Genomic DNA, 27479 nt, shown 5'->3' with positions numbered 1-27479 from the left:
ACCTGTCAGGTTTCATCTAATTCTGATCATATGTTTTTCAGATATCACATTACCCGGGTGCATTACAACCCGGACTGACATATGATGTTGAAACCATAATCTCCTCCCAACTTCTTTACTAAAGGTATTTCTTCTAATGATTTGACTCAAAAGACGTCAGACACTCATCAATCATTCAAGGTTTTAGCAACTAAAGAGAACTGCTTTAGTCTACCATATTCAAACACCATTTTCTCTGGATTCTAACTGAGAAAAACGGCTGGACTATTATTGTTATTATTTAATAATAATTATTATTCAGAAGATGAGGGACTCGAAACTGAAGATTCCAAAGAATATGGTGTTCACTAGGAAGAAGGAAGAGGAGGCAAAGGGAAATACAGAAAGACGAGATCCCACTTATTAAAAAAAAAAGAAAAAATAAATGAACAAATTACGTAACTAGTGATGGAAATTCAGAAACCGCTATAGCTTCACACAATCGGAAAATGGTGTCAGAGAAGAGATATCTTATTATCATCCCCTGTTGAAACTTTCAAGCAAACTGCTGGGCTAGAGGCTGACTAGAATAGATATTTTCAATAAATATACTGCCATTGCTCAACAGTTACAAGTTTTATTGTGAAAAACCTGAAGCAGCATTTGGATTTCTCTTCAAAAGACGGTCAGATTTTATCAAAAGACGGTCAGATTTTAAAGTGAAGCGTTGAGTTGAAATTAATCATTCTTCCCATCAGATGAAACTCGACATCAGAATCAAACCGATTGAACAGTATCTTCGATTTGTTGAGACCGAAGACTGTTTCGAGTGATGATGACATGAGGCCAATTTTTGCAATTGTAGTATATCCTAAAAACTAATCTTAAACATTTCACATAAAAAAATATAACTGATTTGGATGGACTCTGCGATGTAATAATGCTAATTTGATATCCGAACACGAGAGGAAATTAGTTTTTAACAAAAGGAAAGGGACAAAATCAAATAATGAAGTTTGCCTTAAAAGTTCGTCTCACCTCCGGAACATAGCAAAATTCCGTCTTCGTTGACTTGTTCGATAAATAAACACCCTCCACAGAAAACAGGTAACAATTAAAGGGTGGACTCTTCAGTTACACACCCGGGGCCACAGACGTTCCGCTCTTCAAGTTAATTCCGCAGGATCAGATATAAAACCAACTGGCATCGAGTTCGCTCCTAAACTAATACATGAAACTCGGCATAACCTAAAACAACTTTCTATACACTAATATAACTTGACACAGCCTTAATTAAGCTCTTTAATTTGGCGCCTGCCATCCTCTTTTGACCATGCTCGCTGGAGCACAATTTCAGGAACTGATTTGCTGTGAATTTATTTTCTTTTTTAAGAGCAAAAGCCTTACGCCACGTTGCTAGCCCAGGCTCGAAGAAAACGAGAAAAATGAAACCAGGTAAAAAATACCCAGAAATTTCTTCGGTGCAATCGAGTTTTCTGTACATCGTAGAATTAGGCCACCGAAAATAGATCTATCTTTAAGTATGCTGTATGAGTCGCGGCCAACGAAACTTTAACCAAGGCCGGTGGTGGCTTATCCTATATCGTTTCCAGAGGCAAGATTATGGCTAATTTAACCTTAAATAATATAAAAACTACGGAAGCTAGAAGGATACAATTTGGTATGTTTCATGATTGGAGGGTGGATGATCAACAGACCAATTTGCAGCCCTCTAGCCTCACTAGATTTTGAGATCTGAGGGCGGACAGAAAAAGTGCGGACGGACAGACAAAACCGGCACAATAATTTTGTTTTACAGAAAACTAAACGGAGTAAGAAGGCCGGACTTGATTACGAAGGAAGCGATAAAACTGCCTGTATAGAAGTCAGCTAATATAATTTTGTTATTGGAGAATCGGTATTATACCCGTGACCTCATTCAAGTATGAAAAGAGCTTTATTTAATAAAATGAAACTGGTCCCTAAAATGTTTGCATATGATAAAAATTCCTTAAAAGAAATCTAAGGCAATAGAATACATAAATATATGCACAATTCTTGTTTATATCTGACATAGCATTAAATCAAATCAATCTCTCTCTCTCTCTCTCTCTCTCTCTCTCTCTCTCTCTCCACACATACAAACGAGTTCAATTAACTTTGAATCCGACGTTTACATGACAGGGTTTTAACTGTATATGTATATACACTTATAACATTAGCGGCCACAAGCTTCCTACGCAAAGTTCGAGCAAGCAATGAACCCCAACCACCTTTCACCAAAGAGCGCCTTCTTCCCCAAAATTACGTCCCAATCTCCTCCTAAATCTAATCAAATTCTGCCTGTCACGGAAATCCACCCGGCAAAATGTAGGTGAAAATCCATTCATACCTACTGTGCATTTCTGCAAACATAAATGTAAGAATAATAAAAGGGAAAAAAATTGGAAATATTCATGTATAACGCGAGCACGAACAAACACATTTACTATATATAGATAGATTAATTATATATATATAATATATATATATATTAATATTATTATATAATATATATATATATATAGATATATATATATATATATATATATATATATATATATATGAATGTTTGGTTTTCATTTTTTTTTTTTTTTGCTCTATCACAGTCCTCCAATCGACTGAGTGGTATTTATAGTGTGGGGTTCGGTTGCATCCTGCTCCTTAGGAGTCCATCACTCTTACTGTGTGCGCCGTTTCTAGGATCACACCCTCTGCATGAGTCCTGGAGCTACTTCAGCTTCTAGTTTTTCTAGATTCCTATTATTATTATTTATATTATTATTATTATTATTATTATTATTATTATGATTATTATTATTATTATTATTATTATTATTATTATTATTATGTGGAAAAACTCTATCGCGAGAGTATATATAATGTTCTAAGAGGTCCACAATAATAAAATATGTTGCGAGTTCGTGTATGATTTAAAAACCCTTTACAAAGCTTTCGAACCCAGGAAAGGGTTCGAAAGCTTTGTAAAGGGTTTTTAAATTATACACGAACTCGCAACATTTATTATTACTGTGGACCTCTTAGACCATTATCATTATTATCTTTATTTCGTTAAAAGTGCTTACAAAAGACACAAGAGGAACTCAACTCCACAAACATAAGCATAATTCATTTAAACAACACATTCCATTATTATTATTATTATTGTTATTATTATCATTATTCCGTTCAAATCTCTTATTAAATTTGCTTACAATACACAGGTGGAACTCAACTCCGCGCAAACATGAGCATAATTCATTTAAACAACGCATTCCATTAGCAAAATATATTCCAAACATAATTAGCGGAGGCCGCACCCTAAAACCTCGTCCGCCCAGTCACTTCGTAATTGTTTCATTTTTCGGGTGATTTCTTTTTTAAACAAATGTTTGAGACTTTTGCACTAAAAATCGCTTTTTTTACGTTTTGGAACTCATCGTCTTTATACTATACATATAATACTATGTAATGTATGTATGTATGTATGCGTGTATATATTATATAATATATTATATATATATATATATATATATATATCTATATATATATTATATATATATATATACACACACACGTAGTATATGTATAAAAAGAAGAGTAGAATTCTGTAGAAGGCCCTCATATAGCCAAATTCAGCAGGAGGCCACTCGGTTGAGTGGCCTCCTGCTGAATTTGGATATACATACATATATTATATATATTTATATATATATATATATATATAGATATATATAGATACACAGAGAGAGAGAGAGAAGAGAGAGAGAGAGAGAGAGAGAGAGAGAGAGAGAGAGAGAGAGAGAAGATCGGGTGTGGCAGAATAAAAAGTTGTTGGTGTGTCTGGGGTAACATTGGAGTGGAAAGCTTGAGGGGGAGTGTTTTGAAGAGAGTTTGATTCTATGCATTGCGGGCTTTGGGGAGCATATCACAGCATGTAACGGTAGTTAAAAGTCTTCGAATTAATTCCTAAGGTGGGTGAAAAAGACAGCGATGGCACTGTTGACAGGTACAGTTTTCTGATCAGAAAGGAATGGAGGGAGAGTTGGGCGTAAACATGTTTGGAATGGGGCTTGATCATCGAAAAACAAGGTTTCCAGAGAAGAGTATTCATAAGTATATATTTGGGAAAGATGCAGTGGTGAGAATTTTGTTGACCTATATATTTGTAGGATTTGTGGAAAGGAAAAGTGATAGATGTAACAGTAAGAAGAGGCGTGGACGTTGAAGATGATGTCTGCAATCCAACCAAGACAGGCAAGCTTGATAGAATGAGTGCATTTAAGAAGATACTGGATCAAAAAATCCCATGATTAATGACATGAAGTGCAAGATACAACCGCGTTTAAAATTCCAGGGTAGAGTCCCAGTCATGTTTGTTTGTTTGGTGTTTTTACGTTGCATGGAACCAGTGGTTATTCAGCAACGGAACCAACAGATTGACGTGTATTTCCGAACCACATCGAGAGTGAACTTCTATCACCAGAAATACACACATCTCTCACTCCTCAGTGTGAATAACCGAGAATCGAACTCGCGGCCACCGAGGTAGTACGCCAACATCATACCGACCACGCCACTGAGGCGCTGACATTATCCGAGTCAGCAAGGAGCATCATATTTTGTGTTCAAGAAAGAGCAGGAAGAGGGAATAAAAACACCAAGTGCTGGCATGAAGAATAAGAGCTTTAGTGACGAAACAGAAACTACTGAAATGAACTGAACCGAGTATAGAATTTAGGCCAAAGGCCAAGCGCTGCCCCCTCTATGAGGTCATTCACCGCTGAAACGGAAATTGACAGTAAAAGGCCGGAAAGGTGTAACAGGAGGAAAACCTCGCAGTGGAAAGTAAGATGGAAGAAAGTGAATATCAAAGGAAGCACAGTAAAAGGGACGAAAGGGGTTGTAGCGTGGGGCCAAGGGGACGCTGCAAATAACCTTAAGTAATGCCTCTCGTGCACTGAAGAAACTAATGGACATGCATTTGCAAGACAGAATGGATACACGAAGTGGAAAGTGGACACTTTACTTAAGGACAAAAGGTTCAACAAGGAAGTAAAAGCGGCGAAATGGAGTCATGTGCAAATTGCCCTCACAATAAAAGATGCCGATAGAGACACGCTGTTTGCAGTCCTGGGTCAATGGAGCCAATGATAGAGGCAGCAGAACTGAATGACTAAAGATTGGGGGGCAAGTGGAAGTTGGAGATGATTTGTGAAAGTGACTGCTGAGGAACTAGAGGGAAAATAAGAAGGTGAAGTAGAGATGGTAATGAAGAGGATGACAAAGGAAACAGCACTAAGAGTTCATGGAATTACAAATGAGATGAAAGGTGCAACGGGAGGAAAACCTCGCAGTTGCACTATGAAACAATTGTTAGGAGAGGGTGGAAAGTCGGATGGAAGAAAGAGAATACGAAAGGAGGTAAAGTAAAAGGAACGAAAGGGGTTGCAGCTAGGGGCCGAAGGCACGCTAGAAAGAACCTTAAGTAATGGATAAAGACACCCATGAGGCGCACTGACGGCACAACTCCCACTACGGGGAAACAGTTTATAATGAGTGGAAAACCAACTTTGCTGAGAGCAATTAAAAGATTTCATGCTGGAAGCGAAATCAGCGTTGGAAAATGAAGACGGGAGAGCGGCTGATTTGGTGTAAAAATGGGAAGGGGGCAAAGGAACACTGAGAATATCTTAATGGATGGAGTGATGCTATAAATCAGAGAATGGACAATGTATCAAGTATTTATTTAGTTCTGTAAGCTCACTGAATTTTCTTTGGCCATATTTTATAAACTTTCAAAACTTGCTTCAAAAATTCCCCGTACTACGCCTTGCTTGTTATATTTTGCACAGATATAGACCGATAAATCTCAACTCTGTACATTTCACTGACGCAACCAACACCTATCAATTTTACCAAACTTTTTTTTACATCAAATACATTTTTACACGGGCTGCAAATTACTTACCAAGCATTCTACCCGTTTGGCATTATCATGATCATGTAACACCAATTTTGAAAGTTAGAATGGATGAATATTGAAACTAAAATAACCTTTGACCTCTGCTTGTTTACTTATAAAACTTGCAATCATTTAATTCCCGACTGGCTGTTTGAATTCCCCACTGTGGGCGATGTACAAGCAAGACCTACTCGTCAGTCGAAAGACCTTTTTGTAAGACGAACAGCTACTGACACGGGAGCTAAATCAATATCGATTAAGGGGCCAAGGGTCTGGAACAACATTCCAACTCATATAAAGATTGCACCTTCAATCGAGCTTTTCAAAAAGAAATTGGAATCATATTTCCTTGAAAATAAATCATAGTGAGGGAAATAAAATAGGAACTTAATAATAAGTGGCTTGCTTTCCTCCTCCAGAGTTTGAAGTCTTGGTCGGTGGATTTTGCTTACAGTTTTACTGTGTTGTACTTTTGCTGAGTAGGCGATTTTGTTCAGAAAGCGTGTTTATGTTTTGGGTCGGTCTTAATTGCTGATCTTAGTTACTGAAGATAGAGTTAGTTTGGTGTCAGGTCCCAATATTAAGTTGTAATACCCTTTAAGCTTTCACATCATTTTTGCTTTTAACAGTCATCTCATACTTGCTTTCGTTTTCATACTTAGATCATCCAGTGTTGTGGATGTGCGTTTTGATTACTTTGTAACGGCAATTTATGTATTCAGATTTTTAAGCTTTCAAGCTCTAAGATTTTAAGTTCTTAAGATTTTAAGGTTTTAAGTTCTAAGAAGTCACAGTTTGCCAGTGATTGAACAATTTTGTACTTTTCATTATTGTATGATGAAAATTTTGCTTTTTCTATTTAATCATACTTATCACTTGTGACAACACTAGCATATAACAAATTTAGGGCGAATTTAGTATAATTCAAGATGTTGCTGGCAATATGGTTTTGCTAGTCTAGCAATGGGTATTATTTAAAACGTCAAATCCCCTTCCATCATGTAAAATTTTTTTACTATGACGAGTAGAATAACCATTGTAAAATGGAAATAAAGTTTTTGATTTGATTTTCATCCATGAAATATTTTATCTACTAGTATTTGCATATTCATGATCCTTTGTCTTAATATATATCTTTACAACCCCAACTCAATCAGTCTTGACCTTTCTGAACTTATCCTGCAAGTTTTGCTCTTTCCAGCCTGCTCCAGCAGGGACCAAAATAAAATTTCTGTATCCAAAATCCAATTTCATAAATTTCTTTTCATTTGCACCATAACCACAATCATCCATATTACTGGGACTAAAGTATCGTTGCTTTCATTTGTATATTTGTGATAGCAACGCAGGGCATAAGACTGAAAAACTCTGCTCCTTCGTAGCAGCTACAAGTGACTGTCACAGATCTGTCATTTAAGGAGGAATATTTCCTTACCCTGACGTCACCAGCCTTGTACTAAATCTTCTGCGGTGACACACACACTTCACTGGAGTTAGTAAACTGGATTTCCAACAAATCTGAAGAAAGTGCGCTCTCAGAAAGTGTAAGAAGCAATGAATCTGTAATAGCTTGTGTAAGTGGTAGAACTGGGCAGTATTAACTTTTTTCTCTGAAGTATACCACATGCTACTCCATAGCAATTGTGTTCCTCGACAGAAACCTGTCAAATGTATATGTTGTATAGCACACATTCAAATTATTTCTTACTGAGCATATATAAAAGTTCTATATTTTGTAATATTTAAGACAAATTTCACGGCACAATCTTTCAATGGGTAATTCCTATTTAACATATTGTAATTTCCCTATATAGTTATCTGTAAATATTTTTATTTTGTAATACTACCCGAGTACCATATCAGCCCTGATAAATGACGTTTGTCTAGTAATCAATGGGGTGGAAAAGGTATCTATAATACCACAGCCAATGCCATTCACTCGCGAGGGCTTTCCCCTATACGCATACCGCGTCCGGGTAACCTGTTGTGCTGTACTTTGTAAGTTTTTTTTTTTTGTCCTTTTTTCACAATTCATTGTTTTTTCTCTTTCAAGCCACTCGCTTTCAAAAAAAAAAAACTTTTAATTTTCAAAAACGGAATGGCATACGAACGTAAAATTTAGGCCAAAGGCCAAGCACTAGGACCTATAAGGTCACTCTGCGATGTAAGGGAAAATGATAGTACGAGGGTCTGAAAGATGTAACAGGAAGAAAACCTCGTAGTTGCGTTATGAATCAATTGTTAGAGATGGTGGGAAGTCACGGAAGAAAGGCAATATGAATAAAGATACAGTAAAAGGAATGAAAGTGGTTGCTGCAGCTAGGGGCAGAAGGGACGCTGCAAATAACCTTAAGTAATGCCTACAGTACACCACGTGAAGTGCACTGACGGCACAACCCCCTACGGAGGACATTCTTTATGATTGGCTACTTAGCTTGAAAGGAATGTGCAAATCGAAACTGATCTCCATTGGGCTCCATATAGTAACTGTCCTGCTTCCTTCATGAAAAAAGCAAGCAATTAATAATGCCCGGGGCAGTGTCACATCTTGAGCTACATGGAGGGCATTCTCATAATCGTAAGGCAACCATTATTATTTTAAGTCATCAGGTAACTACATATTAAAAATAACCTTTATACCACAATTAATTATTCATTCAAAAACAATTGACGTTACTTCTAAATTAACTTTAATTAATGTAGATATTATACTTTGACTTGACGGCTATAATGCATTTTTGAGACATTCAAACACTGTGGAATTTTAGGATGCCATGAATCAAATTTTTCAGGACCCACCTTCCCAAGAGAGCAATTAAGTGATTTTTATACAAGTTACGTCATACTGTTTTCCTCTTCCATTCAGAAGTGAATTATTATTTGTGCGCTATTCTACCTTCACAAAGACTTGTTCTTTTCAACATTAACCGCAGTTAGTGGAACACGTTTATTCCTGGTTCTGAAAGCCTTTCAGGGGAGCACCGGTTTTCCTACTTAGTCAGTGAGGTTACAACAGCCTTTATGAAAGGCGTGTTACAGCATTGGTAAGGTGCATTATCTCCTTTCCTTTCACTTGTCATATTTGATACATCATCGTACCCTAATGTTTTCAGCCATCCTGGCTAAGGCGCTAGCATACCATGCCTGTCAACTTAAACCGAACATCTACTTGAATTTTTGCCTTCATGCCCTAAAGGAATGTTGTAATGGGAGGCGGAACTACATTAAAGAGCTCTTTAAAAGTGCCCTGCGCTCTCTAATAAAATAATCACCAAAATTTCTGGAAAACGACCATTTCCTTTCAAAGAGAGAGGCAGTTCCAGATGCAATATTCTGGGTACAAAGCGATGTTCTTCCTGATCCATCTGCTCTGCACTATTGCTCACTATAACGGGTATGGGGCCTGCATCCTCACACGTAAAAGTGAATGGTATGCGTGGCAACAGATGACAATAAGTCTAGGCGACCCAACTGGGTGAGTACTGCTCATTCTAACCATTAATTAGCATCTTCGCATGCTTGCTTTGATTGTATTCATATTGCAAATACTTGAATTTAGGACTTAGAAAATTCTGTTTGTTCACATCAAATTGTTGTAGCTACATCTCAACTGGCTCATGTTTTGTATCTTTGATCGCCTACTCTTAAGACCTGCGACTTTTTCTTTTGTAGATTTCTTTCCTTCCTGTCTTTTCATTTTCTCTATCAAGCCAACAACTCTTTGGGTCTACTCTATTTTGCCAATAATAATAATAATAATAACAGAATTTTCCCAGATTACAACGGAATTCCCGAATACTAAGAGCGACGATATAAATAATTACCGAGATGTTTAGCGATACTTGAAGAGACGATAGTAATAATTATAGCGACGGGAATATTCCAGGCCCTACAAACCCCATAACACATAAAAACAAGACACACCAAATCAAACCGGAAATCTGGGAAACCCTCTGTTTAAGAAACTCAAAAAAGCAGCAGACCTTCAAGCAATCTACATCTACCCAAGAAAAAAAGCAACCATTCTAAATAGGATGGAATGGAACATAAAGTTTAGGCCAAAGGCCATGCACTAGGGCCTACGAGGTCCGTCAACGCTGGAAAGGAAATTGAGAGTAGGTAGGTATGAAGTGTAATTGGAGGTAAACCTACTATGAAATAATTGTCAGGAGAGGGGGATAGCATGATGAAAGAAAGATAATACGAATGGAGGTATAGAGAAAACCCGTCTCTATAGGAGACAACACCCACCGAAGAGACTTATTTCCAAACGCATCCAACTCACGTGTTGTGGTTGCTGGTCCTCAGCTGATGAATGAAGGCCGTCAGGTAGCGCACGAGGCACAAGTTGTGGATGGGCAGACGGCGGTGCAAGAGACGCCTCAGTTTGGGCACCACGGCCACGCACAGACCGACGCCGCTCCTCGTCTCTCCTTCGGGCTCTCCGACTCCAGATATCCCCACGGAACCCACGTCGACGTCTGCGCAGACGCCGCTGCGACGGTCCTCGTCGTTCTCGCCGATGCCGCTTTCTGCAATGAGGATTCGAGACGGGCTTCAGAGCATACTACTACACTTAGGAATTCTCTTCCAGCTTCTTCTCTTCCTAACCTTTAATAACCTTAACATTTTCAAAGAAGCGGGTGCTATATAGATTCCTTCGTGTGGTAGAGATGGGTATTTGGGTGCTCGTACGTTTGGCATTTGCAGTACACAAATTGACAGATAATGAGGAGTTACTACAGGGGGAAAAAAAGGAGTAGTTACTACAGGAGAAAAAAAATGAGTGGTTACTACAGGAAAAAAAAGGTGTAGTTACTCCAGGAGAAAAAAAAAATAGTTACTACAGGAAAAAAGGAGTAGTTACTACAGGAAAAAAGGAGTAGTTACTAAAGGAGAAAAAAAAGGGTAGATACTACAGGAAAAAAGAATAGTTACTACAGGAAAAAAAAAGAGAGTAGTTAATACAGGAAAAAAAAAAAAATAGTTACTGCAAGAGACAAAAAAAGGAGTAGTTACTACAGGAGAAAAAAAAAAGAGTAGTTACTACAGGAGGAAAATAAAAAAAATAAAAAGTAGTTACTACAGGAAAAAAATGAGTACGTAGTTACTACAGGAAAAAAAAAAAAAAAAAAAAAAAAAGTAGTTACTACAGGCGAAAAAAATAGTTACTACAGGAGAGGAGAGTAGTTGCTACAGGAAAAAAGGAGTAGTTACTACAGGAAAAAATGAGTAGTTAATACAGGAAAAAAGAAGAGTAGTTACTACAGGAGAAAAAAAAATAGTTACTACAGGAAAAACAGGAGTAGTTACTACAGGAGAAAAAAAAAGTAGTTACTACAGGATAAAAATGAAGTATACCACTGTAAATATAAAGCGGCACTGCCTTAAAAATTACAATTTTCTCAAAATACGTAAATAATAATCAATTTACCGATGCATTTACTTTAACACTGACTGTTGAATCTTTATGCACTGCTCCATGTTCATTGTCTTTTCTTTATGCAATTTTTTACCTTTTATTTACATATGGCTTTACAATTTTCTAAAAGATTTCTTAGTTACTAAACATCCTAACAGACTTGTCCAGTATGAAAGCGAGAATATTTTGAAGGACCATCGTTATTCATTGGAACGAACAATGAACAGCGATTAACGTTTACATTAAGAATTGCAGATTTTGACTGTAACCCAGATTATGCACGGTTAAAATGCTGGATGAGAGAGAGAGAGAGAGAGAGAGAGAGAGAGAGAGAGAGAGAGAGAGAGAGAGAGAGAGAGAGAGCACTGTACCATGTGAAGTTACCATACAGTGACGAGAGATACAGGGAGATTACCAACAGTGACGAGAGAGAGAGAGAGAGAGAGAGCAGTGTACCCTGTTATGTTACCCTACAGTGACGAGAGAGAGAGAGAGAGAGAGAGAGAGAGAGAGAGAGAGAGAGAGAGAGAGAGAGAGAGAGAGGTTATAAAATACAGAAGATGAAATGAAACACAGAGAGAAAATTCATTCACTAAAGAAAAGGCAACAAATAAATAACAGGTAACTGAGGAGGGCATGAACCCCAGAGGGCACAGGGCACTCCGAGGGACCTTGTTTACCTGCGGCCAGAAGCAACAGCCGGGGGGCTACATCAGAAGGCAGAAGGGCGTGCGGTAACTCGTCGAGGAACAAGCGGAGGAGACCCGTGGCCACTGCGGATTCGGAACCTGCAGAAGGAATTCGTAAGTGACTGCAAAATTCCAACACCGCCAATCTGACAAAGAGGAAGATGACGTCTGATCCTACACAAGGAATTCTTTGGCACATGTCAAAATACATCATCAGTGGTGTCAAATCTCAAGGCGATGGGAAAATGAAAAGTGATACTCCCATACAAATAATAATAATAATAATAATAATAATAATAATAATAATAATAATAATAATAATAATAATAAAAGAAGAAGAAAAGAAGAAGAGAAGAAATACGGTGTGCATTAAAATAAAAAACATATCAGAACTACTGTCGATTATTATCATAATAATAATAATAATAATAATAATAATAATAATAATAATAATAATAATAATAATAATAATAATAATAATAATAATAATGAAGAGTGCAAAAGTAGAAACCTTTTACTAAGAAAAGGATGGCCAAAAATTACATGCTGTACTTTAAAATGATTCCAAATGAACACGATCATTTTTTTTTATTCTTACTTCATTATTCCTCCATACAATTATAAAACCTACAAAAAACAGAAGAGATTAAAGTAGTTCAAGTATACCTTAATACGTAGTCTGCAATATTCAAAACATTCTTTGCAGGTTGTGTAGTTAGCTGTATTTACTCCTTCCGGTTTAATCAAATACGATTTCATTCAAACTGTTTACCCAACCAGCCTGCTAAACCTCCCACCCCGCCCCCCCTTCTCCACCTTTACTTCTACGGCTGTCTCAAGTTTCAGTAATGGTCAAGGAAGGCTATATGGCCGCTTCCCACTCATCTGGAGAATTAAAAACAGCTCTTGATGACATATCGGAGTTTAAAGTTCTGGATTGTGGGAAAAATTTTCGATAAACCGTAAATTGCTATTTCGACAAGAGGCTTATATATTCAGTAACCAATGTAACAAATCGCCAAAAATCGCTTGAAATCAAATGCTCAGCTCTTCCCCTCATAATTACAAGGATGGAAAATTAATCAGAGAAGATAAGAACAAACTAAATAAGAGAAATAACCGAAAAAAAATCAGACACCTGACTACAAAATAAGCTTGTTCAACCACTGTGTACTTCTATGTCCCAAGAATTATGTTACGCAACTTTTCCTTCAAACTGGGGCACTAACCACTAACATGAATCCACGAGTGCAACATATTGCAATTTGTCGGCAATACAGTAAAGGTGCAAGCAAAGAAAAAATCGCCAAAATAGACGGGCCATGCCCATCCTATTCTGATTTACTACTTAGGCCCTTGAATACTTTCCGGCATAATGCCGAACTGTAACCAAGTACCGGACCTCCCCTGAAAAAGCGGGATGCCTAGTCTTAAAAACTATCCATACAATATTCTTGAAAAAGAACTCAGTATGTTTCCCAAACCCAAATTACCCACAGCTTCTTTAAACTATCTTAAACTAAACTAACCTAGAAACATAGCAAAAAAAACCGGGGCTGGTGCAATACTACACTGTTTTTTTTTCCATTTGTCCACCCACCTGGGTGTTTGCGTAAGTTTGTGTAAGTTTTAGGTAAATAAAAGGATATCTGGGTGTACATTTGGAACTTAAAAGTGTTTTAATAATTACTGTATGCGAATTATACCGTTGATATTCGAAATAGGGTATTGTTTTTATTGTTGAATGTAAGCTGAATGTAACCATCTAAAGCCCGGGACGCAGTGTTACCCTACGCAAATACCACAGGAGGGTGGACAGATGGAAAAAAACAGAGTATAGTATACATCCAAGGGAATCTAGATGGCCTTGATACATCACGGGATTTGCCTCCCAGTGACGTCATGCGTCACCCTATCTCGAGGACCAGTCAGAGAGACTAAAGATTTAGGACCTTTCGAAATTCTAGTTGTCGTTATGGCGTTTCAATCAAATGACTTTGTTTGTTTGTTTGTGTTTGTATGGTGTTTTTACGTTGCATGGAACCAGTGGTTATTCAGCAACGGGACCAACGGCTTACGTGACTTCCGAACCACGTCGAGAGTGAACTTCTATCACCAGAAATACACAACTCTGACACCTCAGTGGAATATCAATTTACTTTGAAAGGAAAAACTCGTCAATAATTTGAGGCGCTGATCATTTCCATAATCACGGAAACCTGGATGAAGGGAAGGGAAAACGACGTAAAAAATGCAAAAATAATCATGTAGGGTAGCGCTGGAGCGGATTCCTGTACTATTAATGTTTATAATGCTTTATAAAGAAAGGAAAGATTGATGTATTTCAACCTTTATCAAATAATAATACCAAATACGACTAAAGAATTAAAAATAACTTCTTACTATTATAATAACATTCTGAAAGAGTTGCTGCAAAAGAGGGAAGACGAAGTGAAACACCTGACTACAATTTCGATTCTTACATTTGTTTCTGTTTCATGAGTGTGCGAATGGCTGCCAGAGCCAGCTGTGATCAAGCAAAAGGGCATCGAACTTGCTACTTCATGACTAAAAATGAAAATGCGTGCGGTAAAACACACACATATTATATATATATATATATATTATATTATATATATATCTATATATATATAGTTATTTGGTGTAGTGTGTGTGTGTGTGTTAAAGGAGACTGAGTTTTGTAGACTCTGGCATGTTGCAGTTAAGGGGTAATATGTATAAGATGGCGGGAATTTTAGCACCCTCAAGGTAAATCTTGAGCGACAATATATATATATAATATATATATATAATATATAATACTATATATATATATAGTATATATTATGTGTGTGTGTGTGGTGTGTGAATAACTTGATCACGAAGTAATAAATATAAAACGTGATGCTATGTATAAAATAATATAAAACGTGATGCTATGTATAAAATAAAGGTTTTTGCCACGAAAGAAAAAAATGAAAAGCGAGATAGCTTTTCATTTTTTTCCTTCGTGGCAAAAACCTTTATATATATATATATATATATATATATATATATATATATATATATATATATATATGTATGTATAGATACATATATACATATAGTATATGTATGTAAGTACAAGATACCTATAGACATTTATAGTTATATGTAAGTATAAAAGGCCCATTAAAACACTGGTTTAAAGCTGAGGACTATATTTCGGTGGACTTACTTCCACCCTTATCAAGCAGTGGATGACAGAAGGGGTTTCATTAGTGAAGTCTAAATGGTGGGAGATATGCCCTTAGGTGACGCCTGGGGTCCCCACCATCTGATACATATTACGCCCTTTACTGTTACATGTCAAAGTTTACACTAAATCAACTCCCTTCCACAGAACAGCTTTAAAAATGCAATGAATAATAATCCGTTGAATTTTAAAAGCACAGAGAGAGAGAGAGAGAGAGAGAGAGAGAGAGAGAGAGAGAGAGAGAGAGAGAGAGAGAGATGAGAAGAGAGAGAGAGAGAGAGAGAGAGAGAGAGAGAGAGAGAGAGTTTCCCATTACCTGGCGGTGCCTCCTGGGCATCTGGTGCCACACCTGAGGCTCCTCGTTCCAGCAGAAGACGCGTTCGTACCTCTTCGTCACACCAGTCCTCGCTCACCAGCGTATCATAATCAACACCTGGAAAAAATGAATGAATGACTACGTGCAGGATACTCGATGAAGAGAAAAAGTCAACGGGAGGGGTCACCTAATTTTCAAGACTCAGTATGAAGTAAGTCGCTGAATCACGTAGTCCCATGGGTTCATTCAGTAATTTGCTTTTTTTTTTAGATTTTCCCAAGCAAAACTTAGGCCACTGTAACCTCTACCTCTCCTGAACGAGCTTATTCGTTTCTTAGTTTTCGATCAAGAGCTTCCTGAACTGAATTTCAGGAAAAACTGAACAAAATACTTTTGCTTATAAATATTTATACAGTCAAACAGAAATTAGGACTTCTTACTACCGCCTTGTTTTGTCCAGCTGTTCAGAGAGAGAGAGAGAGAGAGAGAGAGAGAGAGAGAGAGAGAGAGAGAGAGAGAGAGAGAGAGAGAGACTGACGAAGGCACTATTAAGGTATAAAATACAGGTAGAAAATACGTTTAGCGTGAGTTTCCACGGGAACTGATATTTCATAGACAAAAAAACAAAACTTCTCCCTTACATCCGTCTCAGAGCTATATATATATGCAAAAAGGGACGAACAGCTTACCAGAATATTATATTGAGGTATTAAAACATTTTACAAAATATAAATAATTTACTGATGATTGTTTTGGAACTTTATTAGTCATGTCAACCCAAACATTATTAAAGTCAACAATCTTTCAAAGTGACCATCCAGCAAGATAACTCACTTATAGTGTGACACAATTGGCTTCATGAATTTCGTTAAACATCTTTCGGTAAAAGTGCTTTTCGTCACGTGACCTTTTTTTTTCTTCAAGCATCTTTGATAGCAGCTTCTCATTTATTTATCAGAGATATTGATTACTATAATGAGCAATTGCCAGTCATCACCTACGTCTTTTGCCAAATGTACAGCAAGCTCTTTTCCACTCTTCTTTAGCTCCAGTGTGTCAGTCTATCTTCTAATTTCCATCTGTTACCTGGGGTCTCTTTCTATTTGCCTGGTCAATAATAATAATAATAATAATAATAATAATAATAACAAATTCACTCACCATGTGTAAGCAAAAAGCAGCACAGCAGGTGAACCAAAGTGGGCACGCCGTGCCCGTTGGAGTCTTCGCCATGGGCAGCCATTACCTCTTCCAGAGGGCGTCCCAGGACACCCTGTACCCCGACGCCCGCGTTCTTCATGTCTGCCAGGAGGGAGTGAACCGCGTGGGCAGGAGCGTGAAGGGGTCTGGAGGAAGGGCATGGTGCTTGCATCTTGTGGGTGTGCGGGTGGCGGGGCGTGCGCCCATAGACACAGCTAAAAATCGGCGTACCCGGGCCAGGGTGCTCTCGGCCTCCTCCTGGAAGTCGCAACAAATGAAAGGATTTTGACAAATGAAATGGCTGCCGATGACAAACATTATCTAAAAGGACATGTCTAGCGGCCTCTGCAAAGCCCAGTCATTGAACAGATGTGGGGGGGAAACTGTTTGCGTCAAATGGGTAAATCAAAAGGCTCCAAGTCTGATCTGAGGATATGAAGAATTGGCAAATGCTTTAGGAAAGGTTTGAAAATATATTGGAATAAACGAGATGATGAATACGTATACATAAAAATTATATTCGTTTATAAAGGGAAGCATATTTAAATGATCACACGTTCTTCCTCTCCCACCCCTCCCCACCCCCGGAAAAAATCAAGTTTTCCCCAGGGAAAACGGTTTCCCACTTTTTCCAGAAAAACGGTTTCCAGAAAAACGGCCTCCCATTTTTTCCAAAAAAAGAAACGGTTTCCCGTTTTTTCCAGAAAAAGGGATTTCCGTTTTTCCCAGAGAAGCGGTTTTGCAAAACGGTTTCGCGTTTTTTCTTTTTTTTCCTAGAAAACCGGTTTTCTGCGTTTTTTTCCTAGAAAACAGGTTTCCTTGTTTTTCTAGAAAAGTTTTTTCGCTTTTTTTTCTAGAAAAACCGGTTTCGCGTTTTTTATAGAAAACCAAGGTTTTCTTTCGTGTTTTTCTAGAAGAAATTGTTTTCGCGTTTTTCTAGAAAACCGGTTTTGCATTTTTTCTAGAAAACCGGTTTCTCGTTTTTTCTAGAAAAAGTTTCGCGTTTTTTCTAGAAAACCGGTTTTGCATTTTTTCTAGAGAAACGGTTTCACGTTTTTTCTACAAAACAGTTTTGCGTTTTTCTAGAAAACCGGTTTCGCATTTTTTCTAGAAAAACGGTTTCACGTTTTTTCTAGAAAACCGGTTTCGCATTTTGTCTAGAAAAAGTTTGGGTTTTTTTTAGAAAACCGGTTTCGCGTTTTTTCTAGAGAAACGGTTTCACGTTTTTTCTAGAAAAACAGTTTCGCGTTTTTCTAGAAAACCGGTTTTGCGTTTTTTCTAGAAAAAGTTTCGCGATTTTTCAAGAAAACCGGTTTCGCGTTTTTTTTTCGAGAAAAAGGTATCACGTTTTTTTCCCCTAGAAAAACGGTTTCACGTTTTTCTAGAAAAACTATTTCACGTTTTTTCTAGAAACCCGGTTTCACATTTTTCTAGAAAACTGGTTTCACGTTTTTTCTAGAAAAACGGTTTCACGTTTTTTCTAGAAAAAAAGTTTCATGTTTCCTAGAAAACCGGTTTCACTATTTTCTATAAAAAACGGTTTCATGTTTTTCCTAGAAAACCGGTTTCACTTTTTTTCTAGAAAAAGTTTCACGTTTTCTCTAGAAAAACGGTTTCACGTTTTTTCTATGAAAACGGTTTCACGTTTTTTTAGAAAACCGATTTCGCGTTTTTTCCAGAAAACCGGTTTCACGTTTTTTCTAGAAAAACAGTTTCATATTTTTCCTAGAAAAAAGGTTTCGCGTTTTTCATAGAAAATGGTTTTACTTTTTTTCCAGAAAAACTATTTCCGAATTTTTCACAGAAAAACTATTTATTTTGCTTAAAAAAATGGCGAAGACCTGAGAGAGACTTCATCGAAGTCAGTCATTTGATTTTTTGGGCGCACTTGAACTTCGCAGAGATGGAATCAATACAACGACTTCTTCTTCCCTGACATAAATGAAGCAACTTCCTGCCTGTCATTCGACCGATATTCGCTGAAGCGAAGACCTGGTTCTTTTTCTAACGCAAAAATCAATATGTAGGTTGGACCACCAAATGTCATATATAGCCCAGTTCCGGCGAAAACCAGAACGGGGAAAGGGTAGAAAGAACACTGAGGCTTGGAGGAGGAGGAGGAGGAGGAGGAGGAGGAGGAGGAGGAGGAGGAGGAGGAGGAGGAGCAGCCTATCAAGGGAGGAGAACTTTCGACAACGAGGATAAACAGAAGCAATCCTGGTTATATTATACAGAACAAGTGAAAAAAGCGCCGAAGTTTCTTCGGCGTAATCGAGTTTTCTGTACAGCGCACAATGCTGTATGAAACTTTCAGCCACGGCCCGGTTGTGGCCTGTGTTATTGGCACCTACAGCGGTGTCAGACGCATGATCACTGCTTACTTTGACCCTAAATAAAATCAAAATTACCGAGGCAGCCCTTTAGCCTCAGTAGTTGCTAAGATCTGAGGGCGGACAGACAAATGCCATCGCAGTAGTTTTCTCTTCCAGAAAACTAAAAAGGTGAATTAGCTCATGAGGTCCATTTTTGCCACCACCCCTTTGAAAGCAACGAATAGGCCACCAAAGCACGACTGCTTGGGAATAGACGAGTGTGTGTGCACGTTGCAGCTCTGTTGCAAGTTTCTAGGCATTGATTTTTGGGACGAGGATGCTGGCTACTACAAGCTCCGTGCCCACATTCTCACGGACTCGAGGCTACGTCTCGGGGACCGAGCAGCCCTGGATTATTGTATTTCTCGCCCCCAGTGGGATTCGGGGGTTTCCCGATAATAAGCCCATGTATCAAAGTTGCCAGTTCGGTGAACGGGTTCCGCCATCATATTTCATTCTGAACCTTAACAAAACTTCAGTCGTTACTAATAAATGCTTTTTTTTTATCCTACTCTTTAAGATGGCTGGCAGTTCACAGTGATGCAATTAAGAATGGAAGGAAAAAAATGGTAATTGGAATACCGCTAAAGATGCTGAAGGAAATACGTTAAAATAAGTATTAAGAAAAAAAGAAGCCCTTCTATGCGCCATTCGAGAACCCGTGTCACCGAATGATGCAATGAGCCCTGGATAAGTGATGAACCTCTTCGACTCTGCCTTCCAAGGGGGAAGTCTTGATATTTTTAATACTCTCGTAACATTTGCATAATGATCATTTGTAAGTAAAATTTAAGTTACAGGACCATTACGGAAATCAACTGCAAGCTCCGTAAAAATAACAGAATAGAATAGAATATAAAATTTAGGTCCAAGGCCAAGCTCTGGGTCCTATGAGGTCATTCAAGGCTGAAAAGGAAATTGAGTGTGAAAAGATTTTAAGGGTTTAACAGAATAAAAACCTCGCAATTGCACTACGAAACAATTGTTAAGAGAGGGTGGAAAGTAAGGTGGAAGAAACAGAAAATAAACAGAGCCAAGTTGGAAAAAAAAAAAAACAGCTCGGTAAAAAAATCCTAGCCTAGACCACTGAAATATATACGCCACTATGAAGGAGAAATTGGTGAAAACCCGTGTGCGCGCGCGTTTTAACAGACCAACTTAAATTAATGGGGGGGGGATGGGGGGGGGGGGGGGGGGGGGGGGGGGGGGGGGGGGGGGGGGGGGGGGGGGAATTTGATGATACTTAGCTGATATATTAATCAAATGACTTTGAGATTAAATTTAACTTTTGGAAGGAATGAGCTTGGAGTTCAAATGATTACCATGGCAACACATCGTTAGGATTTCTGAGCAGATTTCTACCAAACGTTGATCATTAGAAAATCATAAAATAAAATGCATTTGCACAGTTTCATCTAATTCTGCTCACCCGTTCTTGGTATATCCCGCCAACACACACAGACATACACATTCCAAAACTAGAGAAAACCGTTTCCAAATTTAAAGGATGAAGTCCTAACATAAATAGTATCAACAGTTCAAGTGAAAATATCAAGCCAAATCATTTCTTCGAATTTCTTGAATCTGAAGATTTATCCACCAACGCCAGTGCAACACCCAATAAGGAGCAACGGAGGCGGGAAGAGAACAGAGGGACGCAAGATTAACGACTCTGCCTTATGAAATACACAACGTTATTGAAAACTGCCTCAAAACAAGGAATCAATGAGAGCCATAAAAGTAGGAATAATTATTTTACTACACACACTCATATATATATATATATATGTGTGTGTATGTGTGTGTGTGTGTGTGTGTGTGTTAACTTTATCGCTTACTCAATTGATCTGTGCATTAATACAATTACTAACAGGCCCTCATTAAAAGTGGACGGTATCTAGCGGAGATATTTATTCAGGAAAAGTTACAAGCTTTCTAGGACTAAGTGCCCTAAAAAGCTCGTCATTTTTATTGAATAAATATCTCCACAAGATTCTATCCAGTTTTAAGGAGATCCTGTTAGCAATATTTATAAGCTTATGCATGTGTATATATACATACACATATATATATCACCGAAGGGAAATTATGTGATAAATGATTTTGTACCCTCTAGAGTACCCATCAACGACTTCCAGTCGACGCTCTAGACGACTGAGGTGTCAAAACAAGTGTCTAGAACTTCTTTTCTTCTTCTTCTTCTTCTTCTTCTTCTTCTTCTTCTTCTTCTTCTTCCCAGTTTAACCCCTTTTTATATGAGGTCGCCGTTGTGAATGCGTCGTCTCCATCGATTTCTATCCTGTGCACCGTTCTCGTCAATACCTTTTAATACCATATCTTCCCCTACACAATCACGCCATCTCTTTCTTGGTCTTCCCTTCTTCCTTCTACCCCGCACTTCCATTTCCATCGTATGTCTTCCAACATGATGTTCCTCTCTTTGTAACAGGTGTCCATACCATCGTAGCCTTCCCTCCTGTATTTTCTTCGATATTTCAACTACCTTTGTCGATCCTCTTATATACTCATTTCTAATCCTATCTTCCCTTGTTACTCCCGACATCCATCTCAACATTCTCATTTAGTGTCTAGAACGTCCACTAGGAATCGTTGATGGGTACAAAATCATTTATCGTTTTAAATCCCCTTCGGTGATATTCCAAAATTAGCTCGCAACTGGAAGTTAAATGACATTTGCATCTTAATATTAGTACTATATATATATATATATATATATATATATATATATATATATATATAATATACATATACATAGCTACAAAAACAAGAACTGTCAGAATTTATAGTGGTTTTATTTTTCCCTCCGATACTTCGCGAGTGTGCTTGCCTCTATGTATACATACATGGGGTTGTAGTCCACAAGGGAAAAAGAAAAGCAGAAATTCCTTTTAGCTCAACAATTTCGGCCTCCACTGGGCCTTATCGAGAGCTGTTTATTAATAAACAGCTCTCCATAAGGGCCAGTGGAGGCTGAAACTGTTGAGCTAAAAGGAATTTTAGCTTTTCTTTTCCCCTGTGGACTACAACCTCATATATCTATCTTCGTGAAAAAGGAAGACTAAAACCTCATATACGTACATATATAAGCGCAGAAACACACAAACACACACAAATCTATTTATAAGTATTTGTGTGTATGAGTAAGTGTGTGTGTGTGTATATATATATATATATATATATATATATATATATATATATATATATATATATATATATATATATATATATATATATATATATATATATGGGGTATCATTTTCCCGAGATACTTTGGGTGCATGTATGTGTGTACGTGTGTGTGTGTCTAGCGGGCAGAGATGGTTATGTGCACCGCAAATCTGATAGAAGCTACAAATGGAAAAGTCGAGAACCCATGACGATGTGAAAGCGACTGTCCGGAAAAGTCAAAGTAGCACAAAGTTGAGAGCATATCGGTGGGAGCTATGCTTAAAACCCTACCAACAGAGAGAGAGAGAGAGAGAGAGAGAGAGAGAGAGAGAGAGAGAGAGAGAGAGAGAGAGAGAGAGAGAGACCTTTGATTACCGGGGATAGTAAAACAAAGGAAAACGGTCCACATAAGGAGAAGGAAGCATAAAGCGGGAGGGATGCATGAAAGGCTCAAAATAGCATGTTACGACTTCCGATGAGTAGACCCCAAACTCATCCGGCAAAGCTAACGAGATCCTTCATAGCGCCCCCAATTAGGACTCCAGAGCACAGTATGTGCCAAATGCGAGTTGAATCTACGGATATTCCAAGGTCATTGCGAATTCTGAAGGCGTGCTGAAGCAACAACTGCGAAGAGAATTAGTTCAAGAAGCTCCGAGTCCAGCTATTTTCGTTTTCCAGTTCGAATACTAAACGGAGTGAAGTACGTTCTCGTGCAAAGGCTCCAAGTATCGAGAAGGTAGTGTCGACAAGTTTAATAAACATATACCCATACCGACCCGACTATACAAACACAAACACTACATATATATATCATATATATACATAAAAATATTTATACAACATACATACACACACACACACACACACACACATATATATATAATAATTATATATATATATATATATATATATAGATAATCATTACTATATATATATATATATATATATATATACGTATATCATATACATATAAATAAATCTCGATAGCAGAAAGGATAAATCATTTCTAGGTGTATATATAGACAAAAAGGCATAAGTTCGAATCCTGGTCGAATGTGAGTTATTACGAATCTAAGTGAAAATGATATTAAGGAATATTTGTGGCTTAATATGAGTAAAAAAAAATTCTTATATGAATTAGTGATTAGACGACTAACTAATATATATTTACATATATACAGAAATGTATACACATACATTTTGTGTGTGTGTATATATATATATATATATATATATATATATACGTTATATATATATATATATATATATATATATATATATATATATATATATTATATAATACACACACATATATATACGTCCTTATTCCACGGGTCAGGGAATCTGCAGTTATTTTCAGGATGACGTCCTGCATCCGTAATAATTCTTTATATTCAAGCTACTAGTAAAGGCTTTTAAAAGTTATTCTTGTAACTTTTGGTCGAAGTATAAAAATGAAGTAAAAATGTCCTTTTGAAGTTTTCTTAGCTCAAATTTAGTATGCGAGGTTTTATGGCCCAAGTTTTCGGCAAGGTTTTATGACCCACCTTTCATAAATAAATTTAAAAAAAAAAATCATCCACAAGCCTGGAAAGCGGGAGAACTTCACTTAAGTTTGTTTGGTCCCTTCAGCACAATTGAATGGACTTCGGCGTGTATGCCTCGACAAGCTCTACGAGAGATTTTTTTTTTCCCAAGGGCACTAGGAGTTCAGCTTCAGTACAAGAATAGAACAGTATTACCAAGAAAAGATAGAGGGAAAAAAAAAGACCATAAAGGGATCACAAATATCACCAGTTGTGACAGGACTTCCGGAGAGATATAGCATTAAGTAAAAAACAAAGCTAAATTAAAAGCCTTGACACATGCCCCGACATGGCACATAATCAACACTAACGATCCTCTATGCTACAAAGAATGGATGACATCTCGTGATAACAACTGGTAGCACCCCACCAGATTTTGTTTTCACATTTATCAATTGCGTTGAGCCTATAGAATGCTTTATATATTGAAGTTGCTAAATCTTGATGCTCATTCACCTAGGTTTAATTTAGTGAATTCTTCTTTTCGAATGGAAGTTTAATCCATTGCAGTGGCTCTTCAAAGCCAAAGGGCCGAAGAGACATGAGGCTTTTAGTTACCTTTAGTCATAAGTAGTGAAACCAGATTATAAAGACCTTGGCTTGATTCTGTATGTTCTTGTTTTACCCAGCCACTCTTATTTTATTATAAGTATTTTGCTAAGAGTGTACTATTATACTAAGGTTGACAAGTGGCTGCTTATTCCAACAGCTCGTCGTGGTAATAAAATATTAAGTACGATCTTTAGAAGAATATGAATAAAACCACGTGAGAAATCGAGGCCTGCTTCCCGGATAGTATATTAAGTATGGAAAGTTATTGACGAAATACTTCAGATACGAGTCAACACTGCAACAGCAGGGGTACAGACAGACAGTATGCCACGAAAGGCAAAATATAAAGGCAAAATATATATGGCAAGTCTGGGCGTCAGAGTGTAATGCAACGAATCTCATAAATGTTAAGTGGGAAAGACCTTCATTGCCATCACGTGACCAGGAAGAAAACGAATCGCCTGAAACTTTTCAATAAAGGAACAGTTACCATAAATTTCGTGTCTTGCCGAGCTCATAATTTTGAAACGACTTTTGAAAAAAAATAACAATATTCCATGACATTTTCATTTGCAAATACAAACTGGACGGACATTATTAGTCAGGTTCGGGTAAAAAAAATTTTCAGAATAAAACCTACCTGCAATAACTAAGAATTCAAGAATTCTCGTTATATGATGGATAATTCTAATAAGTGCAAAGAAATTATCAAAACGGGTTTAGAGAGATTTTTGGAGCTTTATTTTAAAAGTGGGAATAGGTGTCAGTGGTGGAGAGGGTCAAATCAGGCTGTATTGACAACACTTCGAGGGGGAATAGACCCGGTAATAAGTCAAGGTTACTGAAGCGAAGTTGGAAGGAGAGGAATGGTTATTCGATAACGATGGACGAAAGCTTTGGCACTGCCCTGAACAGCCTCTCTTCCATATCTATCACTAGAGAAAGACAGCCTTCCTATCCCACTGGTATTCTAAAGGTGTCCCCTTTAACAAATCCTCAAGGTGTTCAACGCATTCAAACTTTCCCGTGAAATCCCTGAGGCTTATTCCAGAAGTGTCCAGAACCTCGGGCTATCCTTGAAGGCGTTCAACACCCGTGGATTTTCCTCCAGTTGCTGTCTAAGCCTACGGTTATTTCCTGAAATGTCTGACACCGCGGACTATTCCTGAGAGTGAACAGTAACTACGATTTTTCATAAATGTTGTCTACTACACTTGACACCTACCGATGGGAAACATATGTTTGATAGTGACGCATGAAAAAATACACTATGTCGTGATAACAAGGATACAAAAAGGTAAAAGAATAACAAAGATAAAAAAAAGGTAAAATGAAAACATGCATCAAAAGAAAAAAAAGGATAACAAGGGTCAAAAGAAAAAAGGTAAAAGGGTAACAATGATAAAAAAAGGTAACAAGATAACAAGAATAAAAATAATGGTAAAAAATGGTAAAATGAGAACGAGGATAAAAAAGGTAAAAGGATCAAACTATGTAAAAGGATGACGAGGATCAAAATAGGTTAAAGGACAAGGTTCAAAAACAAGGACAAAATAACAAGGATAAAAAGGGTAAAAAGATAACAAGGAAAAAATGGTAAAAGGATAACAAGGATAAACCAGTTGAAAGAATAACAAGGATAAAAAAAGGTAAAAGGATAACAAAGATAAAAAAAAAAGGTAAAAGGATAACAAGGGTAAAAAAATGTAAAAGAATAACAAGGATCAAAAAGGTAAGAGGATAACAAGGATAAAAAAAATAGGTAAAAGGATAACAAAGATAAAAAAAGGTAAAATGATATAACAAAGATCAAAAAAAGGTAAATGGATAACAAGGATCAACAAGGTTTTTTGAGCGCAATCGAGTTTTCTGTCCGGTGGACTCAGCTCATAAATTCAGCCATGGTCCGGTGGTGGCCTATGTTACTGCTACCTATAGCGCTGCCAGAAGTATGATTACGGTTAACTTTTAAACCTTAAATAAAATAAAGACTACTGAGGCTAGAGGACTGCAAATTGGTATGTTTGATGTTTGGAGAGTGGATGATCAACATACCAATTTGCAGCCCTCTAGCCTCTGCAGTTCTTAAGATCAGAGGGTGGAGAGACAGACTAAGCAGGCACAATAGTTGTCTTTTACAGAAAACTAAAAACGGTCAAATGATAAAAAGGATTAAATAAAATGTAAAAAGATAACAAAGATAAAAAAAAAATTAAAGGATAACAAGGATCAAAAATGGTAAAAGGATGCGTCATACTACTAAAAGAAGGATGGAAAACCCTCGGCTATGTGGTCTTGAAATGGTATGTTTTTTTTTTTTCTTAGCTGATAGGTAAGGTGGAAATATAGGTTGCAATCCTCAAAAGTGCGTCTGGTTTCGAAATGCTTGAAACCGCGGGAGGGGTTTTAAAGAGAAGTCCAAAAAAAAAAAAAATCAAGGATAATTGATAAAAAGAATGTGAGAGTTTAAGACAAAATAAAAAAAGGAAAGCCGTGAATACTGTTGTGGTAAGCAAAACAAGCTGTCCTGTCTTTAAGAATAAAGATGAAAGTGGGCGAAGGCACCGTATTTCTCCACACTGTACTTACATAAATAGTAATTAGTAAGAGATTGCAAATTCTCAGAAAAGACAGCAGAGGTGACGAAATATCTAGATGAAAACTGAAAGGAAAAGAAATGACAGCATAAATGTGTGAAGTCGTATGAGGGACAATACCCCTTACTGTATGGCATGGAATATGAAACGGGACAGAAGGTTTAAGAGAGAAAAGAAACCAGAAATAGAACAGATTATATTAAAAAGTTTTATTTTCAACTACATTATTCTGCTTGCCTGCGTTGCCCTTTTCTCCAGAATGCCAGCTAAACCTAAAAAGACTTCGCTGTCAACCCCATTACCTGATCAGAATGAGAATTAATCTAAAGGTGCAG

At 37.4% G+C, this 27479-nt stretch overlaps 1 protein-coding gene across 1 annotated transcript in view; it reads right to left on the bottom strand.

Moving 5' to 3' along the window:
* LOC135205552 (uncharacterized) overlaps nucleotides 1-27479 on the bottom strand; it is a 385131-nt gene that overhangs the window by 259522 nt on the left and 98130 nt on the right. Inside the window, 6 exon segments of the mRNA XM_064236313.1 lie at nucleotides 10269-10515; nucleotides 12086-12193; nucleotides 15646-15762; nucleotides 16807-16986; nucleotides 16989-17103; nucleotides 27137-27209. Of these exon segments, the coding sequence (XP_064092383.1) occupies nucleotides 10269-10515; nucleotides 12086-12193; nucleotides 15646-15762; nucleotides 16807-16986; nucleotides 16989-17103; nucleotides 27137-27209 (840 nt within the window).

The sequence above is a fragment of the Macrobrachium nipponense genome, chromosome 24, assembly GCF_015104395.2.
Source record: "Macrobrachium nipponense isolate FS-2020 chromosome 24, ASM1510439v2, whole genome shotgun sequence".
Lineage (NCBI taxonomy): Eukaryota > Metazoa > Arthropoda > Malacostraca > Decapoda > Palaemonidae > Macrobrachium > Macrobrachium nipponense.
The sequence above is the reverse complement of the archived record's forward strand: the minus strand, read 5'-3'. Positions and strand labels throughout refer to the sequence as shown.